This window comes from Setaria viridis, chromosome 5, assembly GCF_005286985.2.
Source record: "Setaria viridis chromosome 5, Setaria_viridis_v4.0, whole genome shotgun sequence".
In the NCBI taxonomy this organism is placed as follows: domain Eukaryota; kingdom Viridiplantae; phylum Streptophyta; class Magnoliopsida; order Poales; family Poaceae; genus Setaria; species Setaria viridis.
Genome location: NC_048267.2, coordinates 11,475,624 through 11,499,144, shown reverse-complemented (window position 1 = coordinate 11,499,144; position 23,521 = coordinate 11,475,624). Strand labels below are relative to the sequence as shown.

Sequence of the window (23,521 nt, the reverse complement as noted above, 5' to 3'; positions counted from 1 at the left end):
GTGTCCATCCAATCATCAATCCAATCCAATCCATCCATTTCTTTTCATCTCTCTCCTGCTGTACCCCCTGCTTGGACCTCTCTCTCTAGGCCCTATATAAGTATATACTTGTCTTCCCCCTGCCCAAAGCCACGCAGAAGCATGCAGGTGCAGTCGTGCAGATGCAGTCGCAGGCAGGGGCATGCCCACCACAGCACAGCCCCAGAGACAAAGCTTTCCAATGGTCAAAGTCCTGTCAGCACACACTAGGAGTCTAGGACCCATTCCTTTTATCACAAATCCAGCACACCACTAATCTTTAACCCATTTCATTTTAGCCGGGCCTTGTGGACCATCCCAAATCCCAATCCCTGCCTTGCTTGTGGCACATTTCATATAATAATAATACACTCTATAACAAATCTACAATTAACACCATGCATATGCATCAGGAGATGGTCTTTGATGGGCCATGGCTATAGTATAATACTGTACTGATACTACTCTTATCTTAGTACTAATTAATTAAACATTAGCAGTGTACTTCCTGGCAGATCAAGCTTCCTAACCCTTCCTCTTCCTCTCTTCTCTTCTGTACACCTCCACATCCAAACGCATAGCAATGTGGAGCCGCAACGCGTTTCGCCTAGAGACCCATGGATCAATGTCTCTAGATGTTGTTGCCATATGTTTATCTTCAAGCCAAGGGTCCTCCATTCTTGCTGTTTGAGGAGCCTATATGATGATAGATGGTGCTTGCAGAATGATTTGATCCGGGGTGCTAGTGAGAGCCGTCCTTGGTGGTGACCCTGATGGGCATGCCTCGCTTCAGCCGCACGGTTGGGAAGTTGACGATGTGGTCCTCCTCGGCCACCCACCTACAACAACAAAGAGCAGAAGCCGCAGGGGCATCAATTCAATGCCATCCTCCATCGTCCTAGCAACAAACAACAACACGATGCTGATGCCGATGCCATGCATGATGATCGGTCGCCATGAAAACGACCTGTGCTAGCTGCTTGTGTACCCACAACAGCATGAGTGCATCCACCTCTCAAGTTTCGATTGGTTCTCGTTGACAAATTCGTGCTCAAAAATTGAATACTACCTCCGTTTGTTTATATATGACGTCCTCAAAATTAAGCTGATCAATGTTGATCATATATAAATGAACAGAGGGAGAAGGTTTACGGTGCAACCAATGTACTAACTCGAATGCACTTTTGAGTTCCGTTCAAAAGTTGAAGAAAAACAGGGGTGGGTGTGAATTTGTTCCAGAGCCCTCTTTCTTATCCACAAACCAGTCAGCACAGTAGAATACAAAAAAGGGGGACAAACCATATCTCGAAAGCCATTTTTAAATTCGAAACCGGAGCAAGCAGCAGCAGTGGTACTAGGGCCATATGTTTATGGTTTTTATGCTTTTCGACAGCACGTCGAGGCACTGACTGACCGATCGGTCAAACAACAAAGCGTCAAACTGACGACGCGTGCATATTTTATTCCGGACCAGCGGGCACAAAGAAGCATGTCACCGATCTGACGAGCTCGAGCGGTCGAGCCCATCTGATCTGGATGGACGACGACGTGTTGGGTTGGGTTGGGTTGAGAGCAAGGAAATCCTCTGCTCAAGATGAAACTGTGCTATGCCATACCGAGCCCGGCCTGCAGGCAAAGGACTGAGGCGTGCAGGCCCGACACGTGCGGTTGCTGGCCCTGTAGGCTGTAGCAGGCTAGCAGCACGCACGCACACGGGCGCCCTGCTCCCGCACGTGCTGTGCTGTGCGCGTGCGGCAATGCCTTCGCTTCGCCGCAGCTACCCCTACCCTGCCCAATCCGATGCGCGCGTCCACGGCCACGGCCACGCGATCCAGGCTACCGCCGCTGCCTCCCGCTCGCTGCGCCGTGCACGCCACTCGCCACCGGCCCTCGCCGCACGCGCGTGCGGCGGCCAGCAGTGTAGCTAGGTTGGTTAGATGTGCACGTATGAGTGGGTAGTACTTGGCGGCCGTGGCGCACGTGTGGCCCCACGCCGGCCGGGCCGAATGGAAGCCCCCCATCTATGGCGCCTAGGGGGTCCGTCCCCTTCCTGGGGCTTGGACTGGACCTCCCTAGGTCTCTCACATCACTGTACCAGCAAGGGTCGAAGATCCGAACCTCGATTCGCGAATTATTGGACACCCTCCCATCGTCCTAGCTTTGCTTTCCCGTTCATATCGCATGATTTTGATGAGATCTACTTGGTTAATAGGCGACACCGAGGGGAAATTTTCCTTGCACGGCTCCGCCTAGACGGAGGATAGCAATCTTCCATCCCAACCCTCCCCCTCCGTTTGAGGTAGGAGGTCATCAGGTGGTGCTAATAGCAGGGGAGGCAGTGTCTCTAGCGGTGCAAACCATTGGAGATGGAGGAGGGGCGCGAGGCGGGGCAAGAGGGGTAGGTGGGCAATCTATCTCCAGAGACTCGAAGATCAACCAATCATGCATGAAGAGGTTAGGGTAATTTCATTTTCCACGGAATTTATGAAGGAAAGAAAAAAGCGTTCCAAGTGGAGGACAACCTAGGCTCAAATAATAGGACGACGAGATCTATTATATGCATGATCTGCGAGTGACGTGATCGTTTGTTCAAGGAATTAAAGGATCGTAGAAAGCAAACTGTTAGTGGACTATGCTCGTATGGACGGATGAGACTGATCCATACCTGAAGCTGGTGACCAAGTGATGGAGAAAGATGGAAGCTTCCAGCCTGGCCAGATCCAGGCCCGGGCACAGCCTCTGCCCACCACCAAAAGGAGTGAAGCTGCTGGTGCTCGTGTCCTTCTCCTGTTCATGATTAATTTGTTGACCAAATTAGCGCATTATTAGGTTTCCAAATCAAATCGCGATCATTGCATTGTATAAGCCTCACAAATAGCCCCACAACATTCATTGTCGTCAGCAATCATCTGCTTATTAGGATCATCTATCGCATGGTAAAATTTTCTCGACCAATGCATAAGAACTAATTTGCTAGTTATTTCCAATATTAAATATGCAGCGCAATTGAAAACTGAGCAAAACTTGAGCATGATAAGAACAAGAGTGGAAAATCAGACAGTAAATGGCCCCTGCAATCGCTTTGGGAGAAGAAAAAAAAGGCCTCTGCAATTTTCCTGCCATTACTAGGTGTATTCCATGATGAGCTTACTCATATAGGCGTAAACCCACATGTTAGGAGTCCCACAAAGCCCCACTCATCAAATCCCTATTATGTTGGTGTTGCCTAAAGGAGTAGCAATTGGATGAACATCTCTACCAAATGTGGGGCTCCATCTTACCTTCCACCTCCATGGATTGAACCTGTAGGGCTCATCGTAGAGCTTGTCATCGAGGTGGACCGATCGGAAGTACACGAACACGCACCAACCTTTGGGAATGAGGTGGCCCTTCACCTCGACATCCCGTACCGCCTTGCGCATGATCCCATTGATGATGTTGCCCATTCGCAGCGTCTCCGTTATCACCTATGAAGCAAAATGAGAAAACGCACAGGTCCTAAAGTCCATGATCAGTGATGACATAGGAATTTAGAGGTGATGACGACAAAGGTATACTTACATGTTGTGTGAATGACAATGACATGTAGTCTGTCCACTGTAAGGCCTCGCCCATGTCGGTTTTTCGCCTCTTCAGCTGCATGTTCTCCTCCTGAGCATTGCAATTTGGTTGGTTTCATTATTGCAGGAAATGACCACACTTTTATTTGTTCTTTGCTAGAGGTGAAAATAGAAATCAAAATAGATAGGCACGCACTTTCTCTAACAGTAAAAGGCAAGCAGAGGTTTCAGTGAGTTCATTGTTTCACGTGGTATCAAAACTGAACAAGGTGGTGCAGCGCTGTAAATGGAAACTAGTAAACCACATGATGCTGCTTCAGTTGCAGTAAGAGGCCATGCTTTCGTTTCATCAAAAAGGGGGCAAAAAAAGGCCACACTTTCTAGCCTGCGGCCTAGAAAAGTTTTCATGCTAGGATAAAAGACCCATTTTGTCCAACTGATGGTGCATGCATTTGTACATGTTTAGGCGCACATCGCCATCGAATGCACTAACTGAACAAACTAGGTTTGTCATCATACAAACCCAGTGCCAAAAGGAAGGTAACAACAATTAGGTGGCATGACAACGTCCCACTCAAGTGACTAAATGCACAATAACATGACTATCGATCGACCAAGTACTAGGTGGCACTAACATGACCGTGCAGAGCAAGACGATGACGTCTTCGCTCATGATACATTATGCTTCTGACCTTAACAGGAAAGGCACGCAGATGCAGTGCGGGGAACCAAGGCTGGCACAATCCTTACACTAGTGCCGAATTCTCGACATCAAAAGGAGGGAACCTTTGACAAATCTGTGGTTTGTAGCGATCCATATATGCAAATGCTAGTGCCTGGTTGGTGTGAAAACCACCAAAAAAGGAAATGCAGAACGCTGGTCAGCACCAAAATTGGCTGCGCACGCACCTCCAGTTGCTGCAGAGCCAGAGGGCACTCGCTGAGATACTTGATGGCGAGCGTGATGAGCACCGGCACAGAGTCCTCGGCGGGGATCATCAGGTCGATCATGTTGTCGGATATCAGCTCGTCGGTGAGCTCGTCGCTGCCGCCGCCGCTTATGAGCACGTCGATGGCGTCGCGCGGCGCACGCGGCCCCTCGCCGCCGTCGGGGACGGCCCTCCGCCGCCTCCTCTTCTCCTGTATGATGCCCTGTATCAGCTTCGCCATCCTCTTCTTGGCCTGGCAGTCAACGGTTGCAGCTTCAGCGTCGCAGATTCTCATAGAGACCGAGACAGAGACGTAGAGGTTAGTGTAGAGTACGAGTAGGATCGTAGTAGTGTATACCTGTAGGGATCTGTAGAGCCTAGTCCCCGGCAGCTTGATCGGAAGGGACATGAGGCCGACAATGAACTCCTGGAATTGCTGCTTGAGCAGCTGCGTCTCCGGGCCTGGCTCCAGCCCGATCAGGCCCTTCACCAGGATCTCGAACACTATCTGCTGCCACGACACATTCATTATTCATTACTCACTGCACTGCTATTGAGGACTCTGCATGAAAGGTGATAGACAAGAGCACCATTTCCTTCAATTCTTTTTTTTATCTATATATATATATCTGTTCTGCACCAAAGCTCCATTCTTTAAGATCACTGGAAATGCCAGGATTCGACAGACTGCTGGAGCTCTGAGCTGAGCTGAATTTCCTGTGAGCCATAACAAGCAGGTTGCAGTGCTCCAGCTCCTACTCCTAGCATGCTATACACTTTGACAGGGAGTGCAAGGATGGAGTGCCTGTAGGCTGTGGTGTCTAGACAGAACACACGAACATGATAGAGGCACTGTACTGTAGTGCAGTTCGGTCTGAAGAATGATCTAAAGGTTTTTTTTTTCTTTTTTTGGTTGCCGGTAATTCGGCGCGGGCCCCGCCGGGGCATGTATTTAAGGCGCGCGCGTGCGGAATTGAATGGGGGAGAACAGCAGGTAGGCACCAGCAGTGCTCCCAACTCCCTCCCTCCCTCCCAATCTCATTGAAAGATACCACCACGCCCACACGTACAGTGATCATACGAGTATGCGGCCGAGTGGTATGGCACGGCATGGTGACCGGTAGAGAGAGAGAGAGAGAGAGAGAGAGAGAGAGAGAGACGGGGCCATCCCTTTCCCGGCCTTCGATAGCTGCTTCCATGTGGTGACACGGCCGCGCACGTGTGCACGCCGGCAGCGCCATTGGTCTGCGCGCCACCATGCCATTCCACCTCGATTCCTCTCTCTCTCTCTCTCTCTCTCTCTGCCTTTCTCTCTGATGTTCGATCAAGAAGGCGCGGAGCTAGGCGGGCGGCAATGGAGCCCGACAGAGCAGAGCAGTAATCGCCAATCACCATGGCGTGCTAGCTGCAGACATATGTAGCTAGGCCGTAGAACGAAGGTACTAGCAGAGCAGAAAGGGGCAGAGTGCAGGCAGTGCACGTACCGCCTTGGCGTGGTCCTGGATGCGGACGAGCGCGCCGGGGCCCTGGTCGCGCCAGGCGTCGATCGCCGGCGCGAGGCGGCGCTGCATGCCGGCGGTGACCTGCGCCTTGAGCTGCGGCGACTTGAAGAAGGCGCCGACGAGGCCGTGGACGCGCCGCTGCAGGCTGCCGTTGATGAGGAGGATGGAGGACTTGCCCATGAGCTCCGTCAGCGAGCGCGGGTACCACGGCACGAACGCCCGCGCGTCGCTCTGCAGCACGAACCGGCTCACCTCTGCGTCCGACGTCACCACCGTCGCCGAACCGAACAGGTGCGACCGGAACACCGGGCTCCCGTGCCGGAGCCGCCGCTTGTCGACGAAGGCCTCCGGACGGGCCGAGTAGGCGCAGGACACGAAGTCCAGCGTCTCGCCCACCAGCGGCCACCCGAAACTGCCGGGCGGGAGCCGCGCCGCCTGCTCCTTGCCCGCGCCCCGCCTCCATCCGGGCCAGGATAGCAGCGTCCACAGGCCGACGACCGCGGCGGCGACAAACAGCGTCCACACCGCAACGGCCAACGCCGGCGCCGGCGCTGGCCAGAGAGCGGCGGTGGCCGGCATGGCAAGGTAAAAGGTGTATGTGTGCGTGCGTGTGCACCCACACCGAGCAGTGAGTGAACGAAGCTAGAGCTACGAGAGGGAGAAGAGGCACGGCAGTGGCTTATATGTAGTGAAGAACCAGAGGATGGAATTGGCAAGTGCAAAGTACACGAGAGAGAGAGAGAGAGTGAAAGCCCTGTACATGGTCCGGTTACAAACCGGACTAACCCGTGAACCGACCCGGATGAAACCGTGTTAGCAGGACACGCACGGGTTGGCTTGGTTCGGGTTCCTACGGGCTAAACCCGTTCAGCAAACAGATAAATCCCCAATTTGACAGCCAATCAACAACGACGCGAACCCGTCGCCGCGTGCGATGCGAGCGAGCAAGCGCCACGAGGCCGCCCTCCGGCGAACACGCGCCGACGCTGGGTAGCGCGCTGCCGAACCCTCCAGCGACCCGCCGTTTTCTGGCGCCGGCGTGGCTCTGGCTACCTGGCACGCGCATGCCCAACCTGGCTACCTGCCATCGCCGCCGTCTTCCGAGCGCTGCAGAGTCGAGTCTCGAGTTGGCGGTGCCCTTGAACAGGCTCGAGGCATAGTCTCGCAGTCCATGGAAAGAACAAAGGAAACACGCCGCTGCCACCGACCCTGGCGGCGAATTCCAGTAAACCGTGGAAACCATGTACCCACTGGTTTCTAAACCCCTCAGCGGACCCCCTCACGGCTTGGGTTGGGTTTAAACCAAAATCCGGTAAAACCGGACCATGTACAGGCTAGAAAGAGAGATGGAAAGAGGAGAGAACCCCGAATTTTAAATGGTTTAATTTATTTGTTTCCAGAAAATAAAGCTATCAAAGCAGTAGGATTTCTCAATGTGATTTGATTTAAAAATGTTTTTGTTTTTGTGTGTACAGTCCCCACGTCTATGATTGTGTGTCGTGGCAGGGGCAGTGTCCTACTGTTTGCCCTCTTCCCTTTCTTTCTCTTTGTTTTTGCTCCTTGAGGGTTGCGAAGTGAGAGTCCCGAGCAGAGGTGAGGTGAGGGTGAGGCGACAGGGCTCAGCCTCAGTTGCTGCTCATGAGTGATGCCCCGATGGATGCTCTCACCCCCTCGTGCACACGCCCAGGGGGGCCCACACCCATAAAAGGCCCCTCGCAAGGAACCCCCCTCTTTTTTATTCTTTTGACCAAATTGCAGAAACTCCGTATAAACAAAAAGAGAAAAGATACCATACCTCACTGATTAATCTTAACCTTCATTTTTCAAAAAAAAAACAGAGAGAAAAGAAGATGAAATTCTTTTTCAAAAGGCCCATCTCGAATGTCGGATAAGTGGTCAATCCGGGGGTGGTAGCACATCCATCGATGGATGGTGCGCTGAAGACTTGAAGACATTTTTGGCGCCGGGAGATGAGATGAGATGAGATGAGACCAGCTTCTTGAATAGAGTGAGCCTGGGCTAAGCCATAGCCTGCAGCTACCAAGAAAAGATTCCTAGTGTGGTAGCACTCCTAGGCGAGAGCTAGACACCCACACAGTACCACTAGCGGCAGTAGTGTAGTGGTACGTCCCCACGACAAATCTGTGCACACGTTCGGTTTGAAAAGACTTGCGCGTGCAATCAGTGCCTGCCTATCCCTATCTGCATCCGCATGCCTCTGGCTAAGACCAAATGGTTTCCTTTTCTTTTGATTTAATTTTGAAGAGAGAAAAAAAAAGGAGGATGAAGAGACCAGTGCAGTAGTTTTGAAGATTCATACATGCCGTTGTGTCTTTGATCCACTCCGAAACAAGAAGAGAGGAAAGATCAAAGGTAATGAACTCCAAGTTGATGATGCGAAAGGATGATGCGCAATCATGGACATCACTAGCCTCGTGCGTCAGTGGGCGGGAGGTCTAACTTTGAACCCGAATGTGGCGGCTTTGCAGTTGATTGCACATATGAGAATCGCATTAGAAATCAGGAAGACAGTATAGGACTAGAAAACGTAAAGAAACGGCGGCATGCAGCTGCTGGGGTGAATCATTGCGCGGCGCTTTCGGCTACGAATACAATTTTTTAAAAAAATCAAAATTGAAGTCGTTAATTAGCTAGGCAACTTCCTCTCTGATGATACTGCCCGATCATTAGGCGTCTCTCCAGGAAACAGGGGTCTACACCTCACATCAACGCTCACTCTTGAGCACTCTAGGACGGCACAGTTAGGTACGCGTCAAATAACAACTGGAGGCATCTCCGAAACCTATTTCGAGACGAGCATTAGATACGAGCGTGTTCCCGTGTGACCCTAACACTTTACCAACACGAGCAAACGGACAGACGCCGCCAACCGCCTACACATATGGGTGTTTGTTTTTAGCACCTCCTAAAATTCCTGTCACATCGAATGTTTAGATACTAATTAGGAGTATTAAATATAGGCTAATTACAAAACCAATTGCACAGATGAAGACTAATTTGCGAGACGAATCTATTAAGCCTAATTAGTTCATAATTTGACAATGTGATGCTACAGTAAACATGTGCTAATGATGAATTAATTAGTCTTAATAGATTCGTCTCGTGAATTAGTCTCCATCTATATAATTAGTTTTATAATTAGCTCATATTTAATCTTCCTAATTAGCCTAGGACCTTGCAGGTATATCGCTTGGACGCGCCTCCGAAAACAAACAAGGCGACGTCGCTGCGTCGCCAACGAAAGCGAGAGCTCGGTTACGGGCCCTCGCTCCCTCGGCAACCATGCTCGCAGGACGGCGACGAAAACTGGCAAGCGCGCCCGCACGGGCGAGGCCGCAGCGTGGGGGCGGTGCTGTACCAGCGATCGTTCCCCTCTGCTGCTGCTGCGAGTACGGCCGGCATCATCGGAAGGGCGCTGGTACACTCGCTTCCGAATCGGACAGGATTTTTTTTTTTGTGCTGGTCAAAGAGAACTGAAAGCAGGGTCCTCTTCCTCTCTCGGGTTTCACCTATCACTGATGGATAGAAATTTCTGCACATTTTGACATTTCTCACAGGAAACAATTCAGATCCACAAATTGATGATGCGGATCACACTCCAGTCAATTGTTAAAATGGCGCTTTTCTTCTATCTGTCCCACAACTAAATTGCTAGTGTTGTTGTTCTAGTCTTCTAGCTCCGCCCCGGTGATTTGATTAACACAGCCACACAGTCATGGCTGGGCCAGAGATTTTGATTCTGCTTTAAGGCAGCTCACCCACTCGGCACTTTCACCTAATTTCAGGGAAACTTCAGTGGTAAAAACCCAAGGATCACCATTCTACTTAGCTTAAATTAGCCCAGACAAGTTAGTTGATCTAGATGAATCTTGCACTTAGCAAGCACATCGCGATAAAAATGGAAAGGCAAAAGGGAATCCGTGCTGTGTTCCAGCTAGATTTTTCTGGGTTCTGGTCAAATCCATTAGTGAAATGAAGGGTATGAAGAGAAGCTACTAGGTGCCGCATATATAATGCTTTGAACAGGTTGGTGGGCTATGTTTTAAAATACTCCGTTCCACTAAATTAGATTTGTTCTGATGGATTTGACACTGGAAAGTAGCAAGCCACAATCTTCATGCTAAAGAAGTAAAAAATAGAGGAAATAATCAGTGACACCTTACCTGAATTTGAACCCGAGGATGGGAAGGTGCCATCGCACATCCGCACTGCATTGCAGATGAAGAGTTATGTTAGGAAGCTCCAAAATTGCTGATACACAAGCAAATACGTAATAATTGAATAAACCGTCAAAAAATACACAACAATCGAATATAAAACGCTGTGAAAAATTTCTTGTAAATTCTGTTCATCACACAGTAACAGACATGCAGAGGTGGAGGTGGCCCAGTTTTGGATTTAGATTGGCGCCAATCATTGGGACCTGCCAGGAACATCTCGGTCAAGGTGATGTGAAATGCCAGCTTGATAAATGCCCCGACAGTCACTGAAACATTCTTCTAACCCAAACCCTAACAAACAGAACAAGCTAGCTAGCTACTGTACAGGCATCAAGACACCTTGAAGCTTCAGATACCGATTTGACGACGACGGGCTACCCAATCCTTGGCACGGTTAGTGGAAGAAAACAGGAAAGTCACATGCAAAAAACAAAACAGCCCGTCGTGTGTGCGCAGAGGAGCATCACATTGGGATCGCAAAGGAAGGAGCAAAAGGAATCAATGATGGGCGAGTGCAACAAGGACACAGGCTGCAAAAAAAAAAAAAATTCTGGGCGGCAGAGCAGTGGCCAAAGGCAAAGGGGGATCTCAATAGTGACCTTGCACAGCTCCTTGCTCCTATTGCATGCAGCTGACGAGGACACTGGTGAGTTGCAGTTCAGGCTTTAGGAGCGCGGGTACAAGAGACATGTACAGGGGCAAGATGGGCTGGGACGTTGATTGATCAAGACCAGGAGCAAAGGATCTATGTATGGGGCAACAGAAGCAAGTACAGTCTCACTTTCGGTCCTTGAAATTAGTGCCCACAGATTATCCTGCAGTCTCGCAACATCATGGACAGGACTTGATGGGTAAGGGCTAGTTCTCCAGTTACCGCGGCAGTACTCCTAAACGGTAAAGGCCAAGATACCGGACAGTGCTTTTGTGCAATGATGTGAATGCTGGGTATGAAAGTATTGCAAATGTTAAGATAAATTTTTACTCAGTGAAGCAAATACTGACCATGAAGATCTATAGAATAACAGTATTGCTGGCATGGGCAGGGTTCCTTTGTTTGTCCTGAGAATTATTTACTGCATATTAACCTTCTGGTAGTTCCTGCAGCTGATGCCAGTACACCTGTTTCTCCTGGCAACCCAGCACATATTAGCACACCATGTCATTTGTACGGTGAATACATGCAAATGATGCAGGGAGCCCTGCAAGAGGAATGGCATTGATAAAATACAAGGGAGAATTTACTAAGCAGTTCAGCAGATCTAAGAACTTGGTGCATAACAAGGATGTGACTATATTGAGCATTTAATCGTCCGTACATATCTTGAAAATTTGTTATGACTAAAGGGAGAACAGTACTTAATATAGTCCTCAAAAGAATGTCTTAATATCCACTTATGCAAACAATGAAACTGTGACAACATTTGGCAGATCCAGTTCACACAGTGAAGCATTTTTAGGACCGACTAAAGCATAAGCACATTAACACCTAATATGGACCGAAGCAATTAAGATAGCAAACTACCATACACCAGATGTGCACATTGTCTGCACAGCAAAATCAATAAAAGAACCTATTAAAACTAACAAATTGGGTGGCATTTGGACCCTCAATATTTATAGCACATACTATTCCACTGTTACCGTGTTACCGGTCCCTCCAAGATTGGAACAAGGCCACGTTTGCTAGTGCTCACCATCTCATCAGTCTCCATATGTCCAAGACATAGTCCGGGAGACCAGCTTACGGCTGGCACCTCTTGCCTGCAGTACTCTGCCCAATTACGTTGAAACAGCAGTAGATTGCATGGCCATTGCACTCCACACCTTCAACTGTGTTGCATTTATCACTAGATCACATGGCACCTCCATCTAACGGTGCAGTAGATTCAAGCAATAGGACATGTAAACGAGTCGTAATTATGCAGCACAGACTCTTGAAATGTAGTTTTCTGACACGAAATGTCCATACAAGTATAGTTTTGCTAAATCAATTGTCAAAAGTGTAGTTTTATGATCCCGTTTTCGCAAAAATAGTGTAGTTTGATGAAATTTACACAGTAAAATTAGATACAGCTAAGAGCTAGACAAACATGCTCGCTATCGAGATATTGGTCCCAGCTGTTTCTGAAAGTTGCACTGTTTTTACACAGAAAGCATCACAGCAATTAGTTGACAATATATGAACTGAAACAGTGAAACGAGAAAAAGGTCTAATGTAACAAAAGGACAGATAGTACAGGTACTCGTGTTACCATTTCAAAGTATGAACGATCTTTGTATGCTTGAGCCCTACATGTTTGGAGGATAGGATCCAAGTTATCTCATCAACATTTCTCTGGACCCGATGATGTATTGATGTTGAAGTTACAGGAATTCATCAATGCTGTTGTTTTCCTGGACAAATGAAAATAGTTGATACTTTGTATGCTTGAGCCCTACATATTTGGAGGATAGGATCCAAGTTATCTCATCAACATTACTCTGGACCCGATGATGTTGAAGTTGAAGTTACAGGAATTCATCAATGCTGTTGTTTTCCTGGAAAAATGGAAATAATCAGAAGAACATGAACTGAATTTCAGCATAGAGAATGCCAGCAATGATTCTCATTTTAACATGTCCAATTTCTGAATCAACCATGCCTTTTAACTTGATGGATTTACATTTTATTGATAACAACACCAATTACTATTTCAAGGAAATAACTGCAGTAATATAACAATGTGCAGTTAGATAACAGCTAACAAATATGAATATGTTTTCTTTACTTGCTGTGATGCAGTTTTGCCCTCTAAGGTGCTAACTGGTAGGGTACTTCAAACCAAACCTAGAACATGTGGGTGCTTACCTCCCACTGCATCTGCTTCTGCAGCATCTACTATTGTCATTAACCCATGACAAAGAAAAATCAGCTCATGAGAGTACCTTGCATGTGGCCCAATAATTACACAGATAATGAAAACCAAGCAGAATAAGAAGTTTACAGAATTGCAAGGTTACCAAGTCAATAAAGTGCTCACTTGAACACTACCATAGCATTTGTGCACAGGACTACAAATAAAATTAAGAAAACATGTACAGGAGAATGAAAGAAGAACAAGGCAAAGTATTGGGGCAGATCAGATAAACAAGAGGACAAGTTGATGGTTACAAAAAGAAACAAAATATCTTCTTAAGCACAAAATGAACAGAGCAATGCTCTATAGAATACGTCACATTTCTAAGGCTGGATGGCTGAGAGATGCCCTCACTGCCAAGAGGTCCAAGACAAAGGTAGCAATTATATCCATGGAGACTCCATAAGGAGGTAGCAAGGTCTAATCTCTAATGCAATCAAATACATGCAGACCCATTAGGAGGTGAGTGACTAAGTTCAAATGAACTAGTTCTCCTACAACGATTTTTTGGGTACCTTAAGTGCAACAGTTTCTCCAAATTAAAAAGCAAGAAAGAAAACAGGCCATTACCACATTGTAGCGATCGATAATGAAGGCTTAACTGTTCCAATAGCAGGGGGGTAGGACTGTTATTGTTAGATCACTATAAAAATACTAGAAATCCAGATCAGAATGAACAAGATGTTTCAATTAAGCAGCAGACAGATCCTTTGACAAGACAGCTGCCTGAAACTGACCAACTAAAATAAGGTACATTATACCATCAAGTATAGGGTTACAGATAAAAATGTTAGATGCCAACTTAATGAAGACAATGGATTAGTTATAGTTCAGTCTTGATCAGAAAAGTCTAAAAGTAAGAACTAATGGCTTTTTGTTCAATACCTCATGGAGTAAATACTTCCATCAGTACACAACTCTTCGTGAGTTCTACTTTTTCACTGTGTCAAATATTCCGTGAAGACTATTCTAGGCGTGATGCATAACTTTTCAACATTCATTGCATCAATAAAGACCAGAAAAGCTTCTTCCAACTAAAGGTATAAGAAGCATTAGCATAAACTTAGGTTTAGCAAATGAAACCGATAATATTAACGAAAACTGAAAGCATGCAGGAAACAAAAAGAAAGGATGACCATGGAGTGTCACGGTGACACAAAAACTGTTGTTGCATGAAAAAAAATGGTGCTTCATTTCAGATGAAAGAAAAAAAAAGAAAAGAAAGAAAGAAAAAGAAAAGGAGTTGCCGACAAATAGTTCTTTGGTTATTTCGACTGTAAACAGAAGGAACTGTTAGGAGACAGGCACAGAGAACCAATTATTGTATTACAATGCAGTCATGAAAGCTCCAAGTTAGAACAGTATATATTCAACTCTCTTATGTAGTCTTCAGCCCAACTCCAAATATCCTTGCAAACACATTTTGTGGCCAAGTTTTACTTTAAGTCATGGATCAGTCCATTCATACAATCATACTGTACTCGGTGAGTTGTGACCCAGGACAGCAAAAAGGATTCACAAGATAATCTGAGAAATGAGAAACCCTACTTTGATCATATAGAAGTAAAAATAACTCTATTCTGGCTTGTTGGCTTTCATCATAGAAGCTAAGCAAAGAGCAGTGACAGCATTTGTTTGCTGGTACAGTACCAAATGATGATGAAAGTGCAAAAACACAGGGAACAGAGTAACTATCAAAATCTAAACAGTAAGGCAGTATGGCAATGAACTGGTCAACTTGAAAGATGGTAAGGATTTTTCACTGCTAGCCTACATGATATGCTACCACATTAATTTCTGTTACAGTTTAATATGTTGGGATGCGTAATTGGGTACATCTGTATTTATGAGATTATGAATATTCAAGCCTGGAGCATTATTAGGTAAGAAATGATATACAACAACAACAACAACATAGCCTTTCAGTCCCAAGCAAGTTGGGGTAGGCTAGAGTTGAAACCCAACAAGAGCCACAAATCAAGGTTCGGGCACATGAATAGTTGTTTTCCAAGCACTCCTATCCAGGGCTAAATCTTTGGGTATATTCCATCCCTTCAAATCTCCTTTTATTGCCTCTTCCCATGTCAATTTTGGTCTTCCTCTGCCTCTCTTCAATTTAGGTAAGAAATGATATAAGACCCGAAAAAAAAGATCATAATGCAATACAATGGTTGAAAGGTGTACCATGAGACATGGATATGTTAACAACAGGACGTGCATCATCATCATCTCAAGCAGAAAATCACGGAGCTCAAATGAACTCCTGGAGAAAAATCCAGCACAACAGAGCAGCTAAAGGTTTGACATGAATCATGTTTCAAAATGCCGTCCCTAAAGAAAAGATACTCTCTACTAGCAGCATTTTCATTCAGATACAGTGAACAGCTACTGGTGACAGGAGTCTAATTTCGCAGGTACAACAACAACCAAAAGAGAACACCAGGCAGCAGCATAGCCTTACTCCTATAAGACCACAGCTCATATATGTATCCATGATCATTTGCTCGATAAAAGAATCATGCCAGGGAAAGAAGCCGAACCATTGTTCGGAGCTGGCTTCAAATTGAGAATGGAAGCTATAACATTGTATATCTCCACATTCTCAAATGAGGGCACAGTCCTACCCCCCTGAAAACGAGGGCCATGTGCCGCGAAAATGGTCCTCATTGAGAAGAAGGCATTGTCGTACCCATGTGCCCCTCCACACTCATTCCTCTTGGAACGCTTCATCTCCACCTTATAGCCTTCCGCTAACAGCCCAATGATTGGCGGGATCCTGTAATTCTCCGAGTAATGCAGGCGAGAAGGCAAATCTTCCTTCAAGTACATCCTCAAATATTCCCCGTTCTCCACCTTCCCAGACCCAAGCCCCTCGTTCATCTTGGCTACAACCTCAGCTGGGGACACACCATCTGGTGGCCTGATTGCCAGCAATGGCGTCATTGACAGAACCCAATCTTCCTTCAGCTTAATCCATGGAGCCAACTCTTCGAGAAACACAAGCTTCTTGTCGCATGTCCCAACCATACCATGATCCCCTAGCAATATAATGTTCACATCCTCAAACACTCCCCTTGCCTCCAAACCAGCAATGAGCCTCCCGAGCATCTCATCAATGCGGATAACCGCATCAGTGATTGCCGGATCGTCAGGACCCACCTGGTGCCCCTGATGATCAGGATCTTCGAAGTACAGCGTCAGGAACTGTGGCATTTCGTCAGACGGGAGATCAAAATAACCAAGGATGGTGTCGACCCTGTCCTCAAACGGCACCGAACCATTGTAGTGGCGGCAGTACTTGTCCGGGCAGTTCCAGGAACCCTTCTTGACCTCCGAACCCGGCCAGAAGAATGTGGCGGCCAGGACGCCCTGGGCGGCAGCGGTGGCCCAGAGCGGCTCCCCTCCCCACCACTTGGGATCGTGGTTGGCCATGTTGAAGTGGTCCCCCGAGATGGGGTCGGGGAAGTAGTTGTTGATGATGCCGTGGGAGGAGGGGTAGAGGCCGGTGACGATGGAGTAGTGGTTGGGGAAGGTGAGCGTGGGGAAGACGGAGATCAAGCCCTCGGCGGCGGAGGTGCCATTGGCGAAGAGGCGGCGGATGTGCGGGAGGGGGGCCTTGAACTGGTACCCGAAGCGGAAGCCGTCCGAGGATATGAGCAGAACCACCGGCTTCTGGAGCTTGGAGAGCGGCCGCGCGGTGGCGGCGGCGGAGGCCGCGGTCACGGCGAGGAGGTGGGGCGGGCGGATGAGGAGGAAGGCGGTGGAGACGGCGAGGACGGCGGCAAGGAGGAGCAGGAGGCGGGAAGCGGTGGAGGGTTGGGATGCGGGCACGGAGCGGGAGAGGAGAGCCTCGGTGGGCGGCGGCGCGTCGCCGGGGGTCCGGAGCCGGACGGAGATGGGCGGAGACGCCATCGCCGACGCAGATGATGCTTTGGCTGCTGGACTAGTGAGTGGACTGGATCCGGCGAGGTGTCCTCCCACGAGAGATTACGACTAGTCAACTCGACTACGAGAGTCGTGCGTGTGTCGTGGGTGTTTGTTTGACGGGAACGCGCCTCTTCTAGCATCGCCGGTTCGACAGCCCGTGGGCCAGTTTGTTGGCAAATGTACTGTGTGCATTTCGAATATTTGTGAAACTGTTGGTTTTAAATTTGGGCCATGTTTAGTTGCCTCCAAACTCCCAACTTTGATACTATGTAAAAAGAAGATTTCTCATCACATCAAACTTGCGGTACATACATAGAGTACTAAATGTAGACGAAATCAAAAAATAATTGCACAGTTTTGTTGTACTTTACGAGATAAATCTTTTGAGCCTAATTAGTCAATATTTGGACAATAATTCACAAATACAAACGAAACGCTACAGTTGCACATTTATGGTAAAATGCTAATTTTGCCGCTCGCAGATTGGGAAGCGTAAACAAGTACATTTCTACTACTGACAATCTGACATTGAGTAAACTGCCGACTTTTAGTACCAACGAAAATTTGTGCAATTTAAATTTTTTTGTTAGAATAATTTAAAATTCAGGTTGGTCTGGCTCGACCGCTCGATGCACCTACCCCCGAACCCCATGCCCATTGCCCCGGCACATCTGTGTCAAACCGGAGAGCCATTTCGTTCCGGTCCACGTCTCGTAGGCTCTGGAAAAGTCACGTTCCCGTGTCGCGCAACTGGCACTGGACGGTGGACCCTCTCCGGTACGGCATCGCATCTTCCTCGCGTGCCCATTCGTTGATCCCATCGTCTTCTTCCGCCTTCCCCGATCCCCTCCCCTCCCCCTCCCCCTCCCCGATCCGGTTCCCCGCCGCAGCCGCCGGCCATGTCCAAGTACGGCACCATCCCCACCTCCTCCTCCGCGGGCGGCGGGGCGCCCCTCGGGGGCGCCTCCCCGCTCGACTTCATCTCCCGCGCCAAGGCCCGGGGCGCCTCGGCGCTGGCCACGCGCCGGCCCTGGCGCGAGCTCGGGGACGTCCACGCCATCGGCCTGCCCCCGAGCCTCGGCGACGCCTACCTCCGCGTGCGCGCCAACCTCGCCCACTTCGCCATGAACTACGCCATCGTCGTCCTCGTCGTCGTCTTCCTCTCCCTGCTCTGGCACCCCGTCTCCCTCATCGTCTTCCTCGTCTGCATGCTCGCCTGGCTCGTCCTCTACTTCCTCCGCGACGAGCCGCTCGTCCTCTTCGGACGCGTCGTCGCCGACGGCTACGTCCTCGCCGTGCTCGCCGTCGTCACGCTCGGCCTGTTGCTGTTCACCGGCGCCACCGCCAACATCCTCTCCTCGCTGCTCATCGGCCTCGTGCTCGTCGTCCTGCACGCCGCGCTGCACAAGGCGGAGGACAACGCCGACGACGAGGTCGGCCGCTGGTACGCGCCGGTGCCTCAGCAGCCGTCGCACTAGGTCAGGTGTGTGTGACATTGCCCCGCCCTCTGATTCTTCATTTCTTCTTCCTGGTCCGTCCTCCATATGGGGATTGTTACATTACAATTGCTGCTGGTGTGTGATCTGTTTTAATGACTTGATGTATTCTTGTCAATTGTCATGCTGTTGGTAGTTGTCATCTGCCCTTGGACATGAGTAGAAATGCTTAGAGGTGCTGCTTTGCTATGAATTATTTTGACTTAGTGATGTTTCTCTACTCTTTCCATGAATTTTAGTTGCGTTGTAGCCTTCGATAAATTAGAGCAGCCAATTGTGCAATTGGAGCTCCAATTGGCACAATCATGTGATCCATGGGCAGTTGTGTTGACTTCAATAGTTTAATTAGTGTCTTGAAGAAGAATTGCATGCTCAAAAAGATTGCCTCTCGATGAAGGCTTTCCTATGCTGTATCGTCAGTCAGTATCATTCCATCACCCATTCTACTCTCTGAATTCTCTAATCTGTTAACTGATAATTAGCCCCTTTTCAAACATAGATTGAGACTTCTTGTATTTCTATGTACCTGGTTGGTCGGTATCTCGTAATGAAGAAACCACCAAGTCTGCACAACATGTTAGAAATGTGAAAATGCCTAGCAGAATGAGGTTCAGTTGAGAATGTGCTGAGATAGTGTTATCCCAAGCACTTGTCACCATCATCTTATTCTTACCCAAAACCATTCAAAATAGCTCTAGCAATCATGTCATCCCCTTTCACATATAATATATTTCCCCTGGCCCCTGGTAGTTGCTGATTGTATATCTGTTTATCAACTTGCCTCGAAGGTCATTGCAAGTGCCAGCCAAAAGGGGTTGGATGTGGGGCAGCAGTTTTGGGGATGGTTGGATTGACAAACCCTGGAACCATAGGGTGTACTAATTTTATTGAGAGTCGGTAGTTTTGGAAGGAGTTGGGGGTCAGCTTCATCCCCACTTCTCTTGGCATTAGAGAGGTACAGCTAACCAATAACGGAATTGAAGTAGCTTAGCTGTTTGCTGGGTCCGAATCCTGATCTGTTGACTTTGGGAACAAACCTTCAAAAAATAGAATGTGAGCTCAGTTGGTCTAACTTCTGCAAGGTTGGTGCTCTGACTCCCTTTCAGAAGCATTCTGTTATTCCATTTCATTTTTCTATTTCCAAGGAGCCATGTTATTTCTGGACTTACTGAGCAGATCTCTTTCCTGCTATAAATGTTATATTGCATTCCAGATTCAACTTACCGGTTCCTAGCAACCATGATTTATGGACTTAGTAATTAGATTTCAATGTTACTTTCCTTATTGTGATGGGCCATTAAATTCTCTGGTCTGTTTATTAACTTGTTCAGATACATTCTACTATTGTAGACTTGATTTGACATCCATCGTAGTGCCATCCATACTTGTTCTTTTTTTTGCAGTTTTTTTTAGGGAATCAACCCTTTCTGTTGCAGTTATTTCCGTGATATGATAATTGACTAAGCATATGCATTACATAAACCCTTTGCCTAAACCAGAGTGCAGTTGAGGGTGAAAGTTGTCTGTTGCCATAAGGTTAATGTGATTAGCTACTTGGAAGTGTGATACAGATCTTTTGTGTTGTTTTCGTTAAATGAAATGCAAAATGTTTGCCTATTATGATAAAGAAGGGTATTCTTGTTTGAATACTGGCACAACAGCCCGGAAATGAAACTGCAACAATTCTTCCATTCATATTCTTCTGTTATCAAGTTCCATTGACCTGCACATGCAATACATTAAATTTGTGGATATCAAGCTAACTTAAAAGATCATTATGAGATGCCATGACGAAATCGGTACAAGTGGGTAACTTAAAAATCGGAATGTATGATGGCTACAATTCTTAATCTGCTATTCCCTTTGTTGGTTTCTAATTTCTCACGAAGTTAAGCATTCACTGTGTTCCATTTGAAGTCTGACAAATCCCCATTGTGTTTTGCAGGAGCTGATTGTGTCATTCTGCCCTGTGTTGTGATCCTGCCGCCTGTTTCAAAAAGCATTCCTCCCGAGCCATGCAAATTGGGCCATCCCCCATCCGCGATGAAGAATGTCCATGGTTCGCCTGCTGCTGGTTACATTGGAAGTTTTGGATCCAGCTGTGATGCAGAGTTGTAAAACCTGTTCTCCACGCCCACTTTTGTGACCTCAGTTCAAAGCTTCTCCTTGTTCCCATGTACCAATTCCGGACTAAAGTCTAGTGTACATTTTGAGTTCGAGAAATGTGATGGCCGGGACCTGTGTTTTTATGTTGTTACGGTCACCATGTAGGCGATGCTGATATTCAAACATGGCTTCGTTTTGTGCCATACCGTATTTTTAGCATGGATGGGATTGTCAATATCTTTTTCTTTGATTCTTATCGGTTCCTATAATAAAGGTGGTATTGCGTCAGGACTCCGTGAGATTGGGATCTTGGTTTAGCTGGGCCAGGCACCAAGAAGTATACCCTGCATTTCTGGGCCGAGCCGAGCCCCAAGAGCAGCACAATTGGGGTGATTCCGCGCGCTCCTCTCCAGTCTCCACGCGATCGGAAGCCTCCCCGTGGTCGGCGGCAAACGGTGGCGCGGCGGTCGCCGATTCCCCATCCCCTCGCCCGACGCCGTGCGAGCTACCGCCTGATCCAGCTACCTGCGCCTTTCATGGCGTTCTAACACACCCTTAATCCCAGATCTCGGTGATGTTGCCGATGATGCCATGGCATCGAGGATTCGAAGTAATAGCTTTAATTTGCAGCGGCGGTTTATTTCACTAGATTTGGCAGCAGATTATTTCAAAGCTCTTCTTTTTCTGAACGGGATTATTTCAAAACTTTGGGGGTCAGGAACAGCAGCTCCGTGCTATCTCAGTGCGGCGTAATGTCAGTGCTGAAGTAATAAGAGGAAATGCCTAGGGTGATTTCATATTCATCCTGTCAAAGGAATTCTTCTGAAGCAGTGATGCTTGCATCCGCAAATCCACGTAAAGTATGTCTTTGCGGCGACCCATGGACTGCCAGATCACCTTGGTTTACTTGCTCAGCGCTCAGTGACGATTGAATACTGGGAGAGCCGGATGAGAGGAACAGATGACTTGGTTCTTTACTTGCAAATAGGAGGTGGTGTTCATGGGAAAACAAAAACTCAAGTGGCCCAGATAAAAACACTTGAGTTTAATTTTATTTATTCCCAACCCAAGTGGCTTGTCTGCTGTCAAAATTGTCTTCATTATCATCATGCCGGTGCTATACTAATATAGTAGTACCATATTGCTGAAACATTGCATGTGTTTGGAGGGTGACAAAATCAAACTTCTAGAAGCCCACTCACATTTATATATCCAGGTGAGAGGCTTTTGTTTATCAGTTGTATTATTACATATGCATACTGTACTTGTTCAATTTTCTGCTGAACTCAGCACCAAGGAATCGATGACCAAATGTTGTCAAAAGATCGCCACAACTGTAAGCAATTGATGATCTTCTCTGTTAAATCGTTATCTGTGTAACGTACAGTACCAATTGATAGTCATCTCTGACTCTGAGACTCTGACTTCCATTTTCTTATTCAATAACAAAGAAGATTACCCGAAGAATATTACTGTATTCTTTGGAATGGAATTGAAGTTAGTTTCAGTCATGTAATTGGTGAATCGAAAATCAAGCAAGACGATGATTTTTTGAGAGTTTATAACAGAAAGAATGCCTGGGAAGTCAGATTCTTTTTGATATGATGGAGACTAAGGTAGGAACAACTGACCATTTTCCCCCCAATGTCAGATCACTTCGCCTGACTTTTTTTGTTCCCTTGCAAACTTTCTACTTAATGCACATGCTGGCCACCTAGTTCTTAGGACTGAAAAACGAACTAGTGCTTGATTGCATTGCATTATATTGACATAGACATGTCATGCATGACTTGAAGATATTTTTTACGGTGACCTGGAGATTTTTAAGGTACTGCATTGCCCTTTGTATTGCGTCATACTTGACTTGTTTGGTCAGCTGACTTCCAAAAGCCTGCACTTTTCTTCTTTTCTTGCAGTTCATATTTTCCACTCAGAGTTTTGTTGTCCTAATCGAACTATTTCTTTTTCATCTCAATTCCATGTAAAAAAGAAGTCTATGCAAAGCTGCATCATGTACCTTTGTTGCAAGATGACTTTCTCATCTTTATTCTTTGTCCTAATCGCTTTAATATGCCACTAATGAGTGGGGCGCGTGTTGTGCGTTTGCCCGTGCGCGTAATAAGGATTAGCCGAGATAGATATGGTAAGATATCGACTTTATACAAGCCAAACTTCTTGTGAGATCTTGGGTGCTGCCCCACTCAAGTAAATATCTTTCTTACTGTTATGGTAACTGAGCGTGCACTGCCAGTGAATAAAAGTGCCCCACTGAATTTATTATCTTCTTGTTAAGGTCTTACCAGGCTATTGCAAGTCTGCAAGAAGCACTTTTATTATTTGCAGTCAAATACTAGTTGTTTCAGAATTATATTGAATCGTCATCGTCCTACTATGGATGTAACTTAGTCCAGCTAGCTAGTCCGTTGTACCATTTTGACCACTAAAAGAGCTTTGAAAGGAATCATATCGGGATTAACAGGTACTGCTGATTAGTAATCTTTGCAGGTGTAAAGCGCGAGGACATGACCGACTTGCATTTGTTCCCAGGAGTTAAGAACTTCCTGGAAACGTCGGAAGGGACATCGCATTCCAGCTGCTGCTGTCTCAAGTGAGGGACATGGCATGTTTACCATAGCATTACAGTTTACTGGCCGAGAAAAATTGACCAACTGCATTGTCGTTACCTTCATCGGAACTGAAAGCTGAGTAGTAGCTTGCACTTCCGACTAGTCTTCATTGTCGAGCTCGGTTGGTCGATCGGTGTGGACAGGTCATCACGCAAAAGAGGATGGAAGATCTGAAGCACTGGATTGATGCAGAAGAGTCTTGGTCAATCTTCCCTATC

General features: G+C 47.2%; 3 protein-coding genes across 4 annotated transcripts; 1 reads left to right on the top strand and 2 right to left on the bottom strand.

Annotated features, from left to right (window-relative positions):
• Nucleotides 1-339: 339 nt before the first annotated feature.
• LOC117856813 (cytochrome P450 90D2) lies at nt 340-6,704 on the bottom strand. Its single transcript, XM_034739230.2, has 7 exons — nt 5,992-6,704; nt 4,866-5,015; nt 4,488-4,760; nt 3,580-3,669; nt 3,300-3,485; nt 2,684-2,805; nt 340-857 (listed from the first exon to the last, which is right to left on the bottom strand). Exons 1-7 carry the CDS (start codon nt 6,586-6,588, stop codon nt 761-763), a joined length of 1,515 nt encoding a protein of 504 aa, XP_034595121.1. The 5' UTR covers nt 6,589-6,704; the 3' UTR covers nt 340-760.
• An 8,736-nt stretch (nt 6,705-15,440) lies between these two features.
• Nucleotides 15,441-17,173, bottom strand: LOC117856815 (uncharacterized). Its single transcript, XM_034739234.2, has one exon. The coding sequence runs from the start codon at nt 17,057-17,059 to the stop codon at nt 15,644-15,646; it is 1,416 nt and encodes a 471-aa protein (XP_034595125.1). The 5' UTR covers nt 17,060-17,173; the 3' UTR covers nt 15,441-15,643.
• Nucleotides 17,174-17,758: 585 nt separating this feature from the next.
• LOC117859231 (PRA1 family protein F3) lies at nt 17,759-20,911 on the top strand. 2 transcript variants are annotated; one of them, XM_034742437.2, is made up of 2 exons: nt 17,759-18,552; nt 20,516-20,911. In XM_034742437.2, the coding sequence occupies exon 1, from the start codon at nt 17,974-17,976 to the stop codon at nt 18,550-18,552; it is 579 nt and encodes a 192-aa protein (XP_034598328.1). In that variant the 5' UTR covers nt 17,759-17,973; the 3' UTR covers nt 20,516-20,911. The 2 variants fall into 2 exon arrangements, with proteins under 2 accessions (XP_034598328.1, XP_034598327.1); XM_034742436.2 differs by having other exon boundaries at nt 17,771-18,557.
• The last annotated feature ends 2,610 nt before the right edge of the window (nt 20,912-23,521 follow it).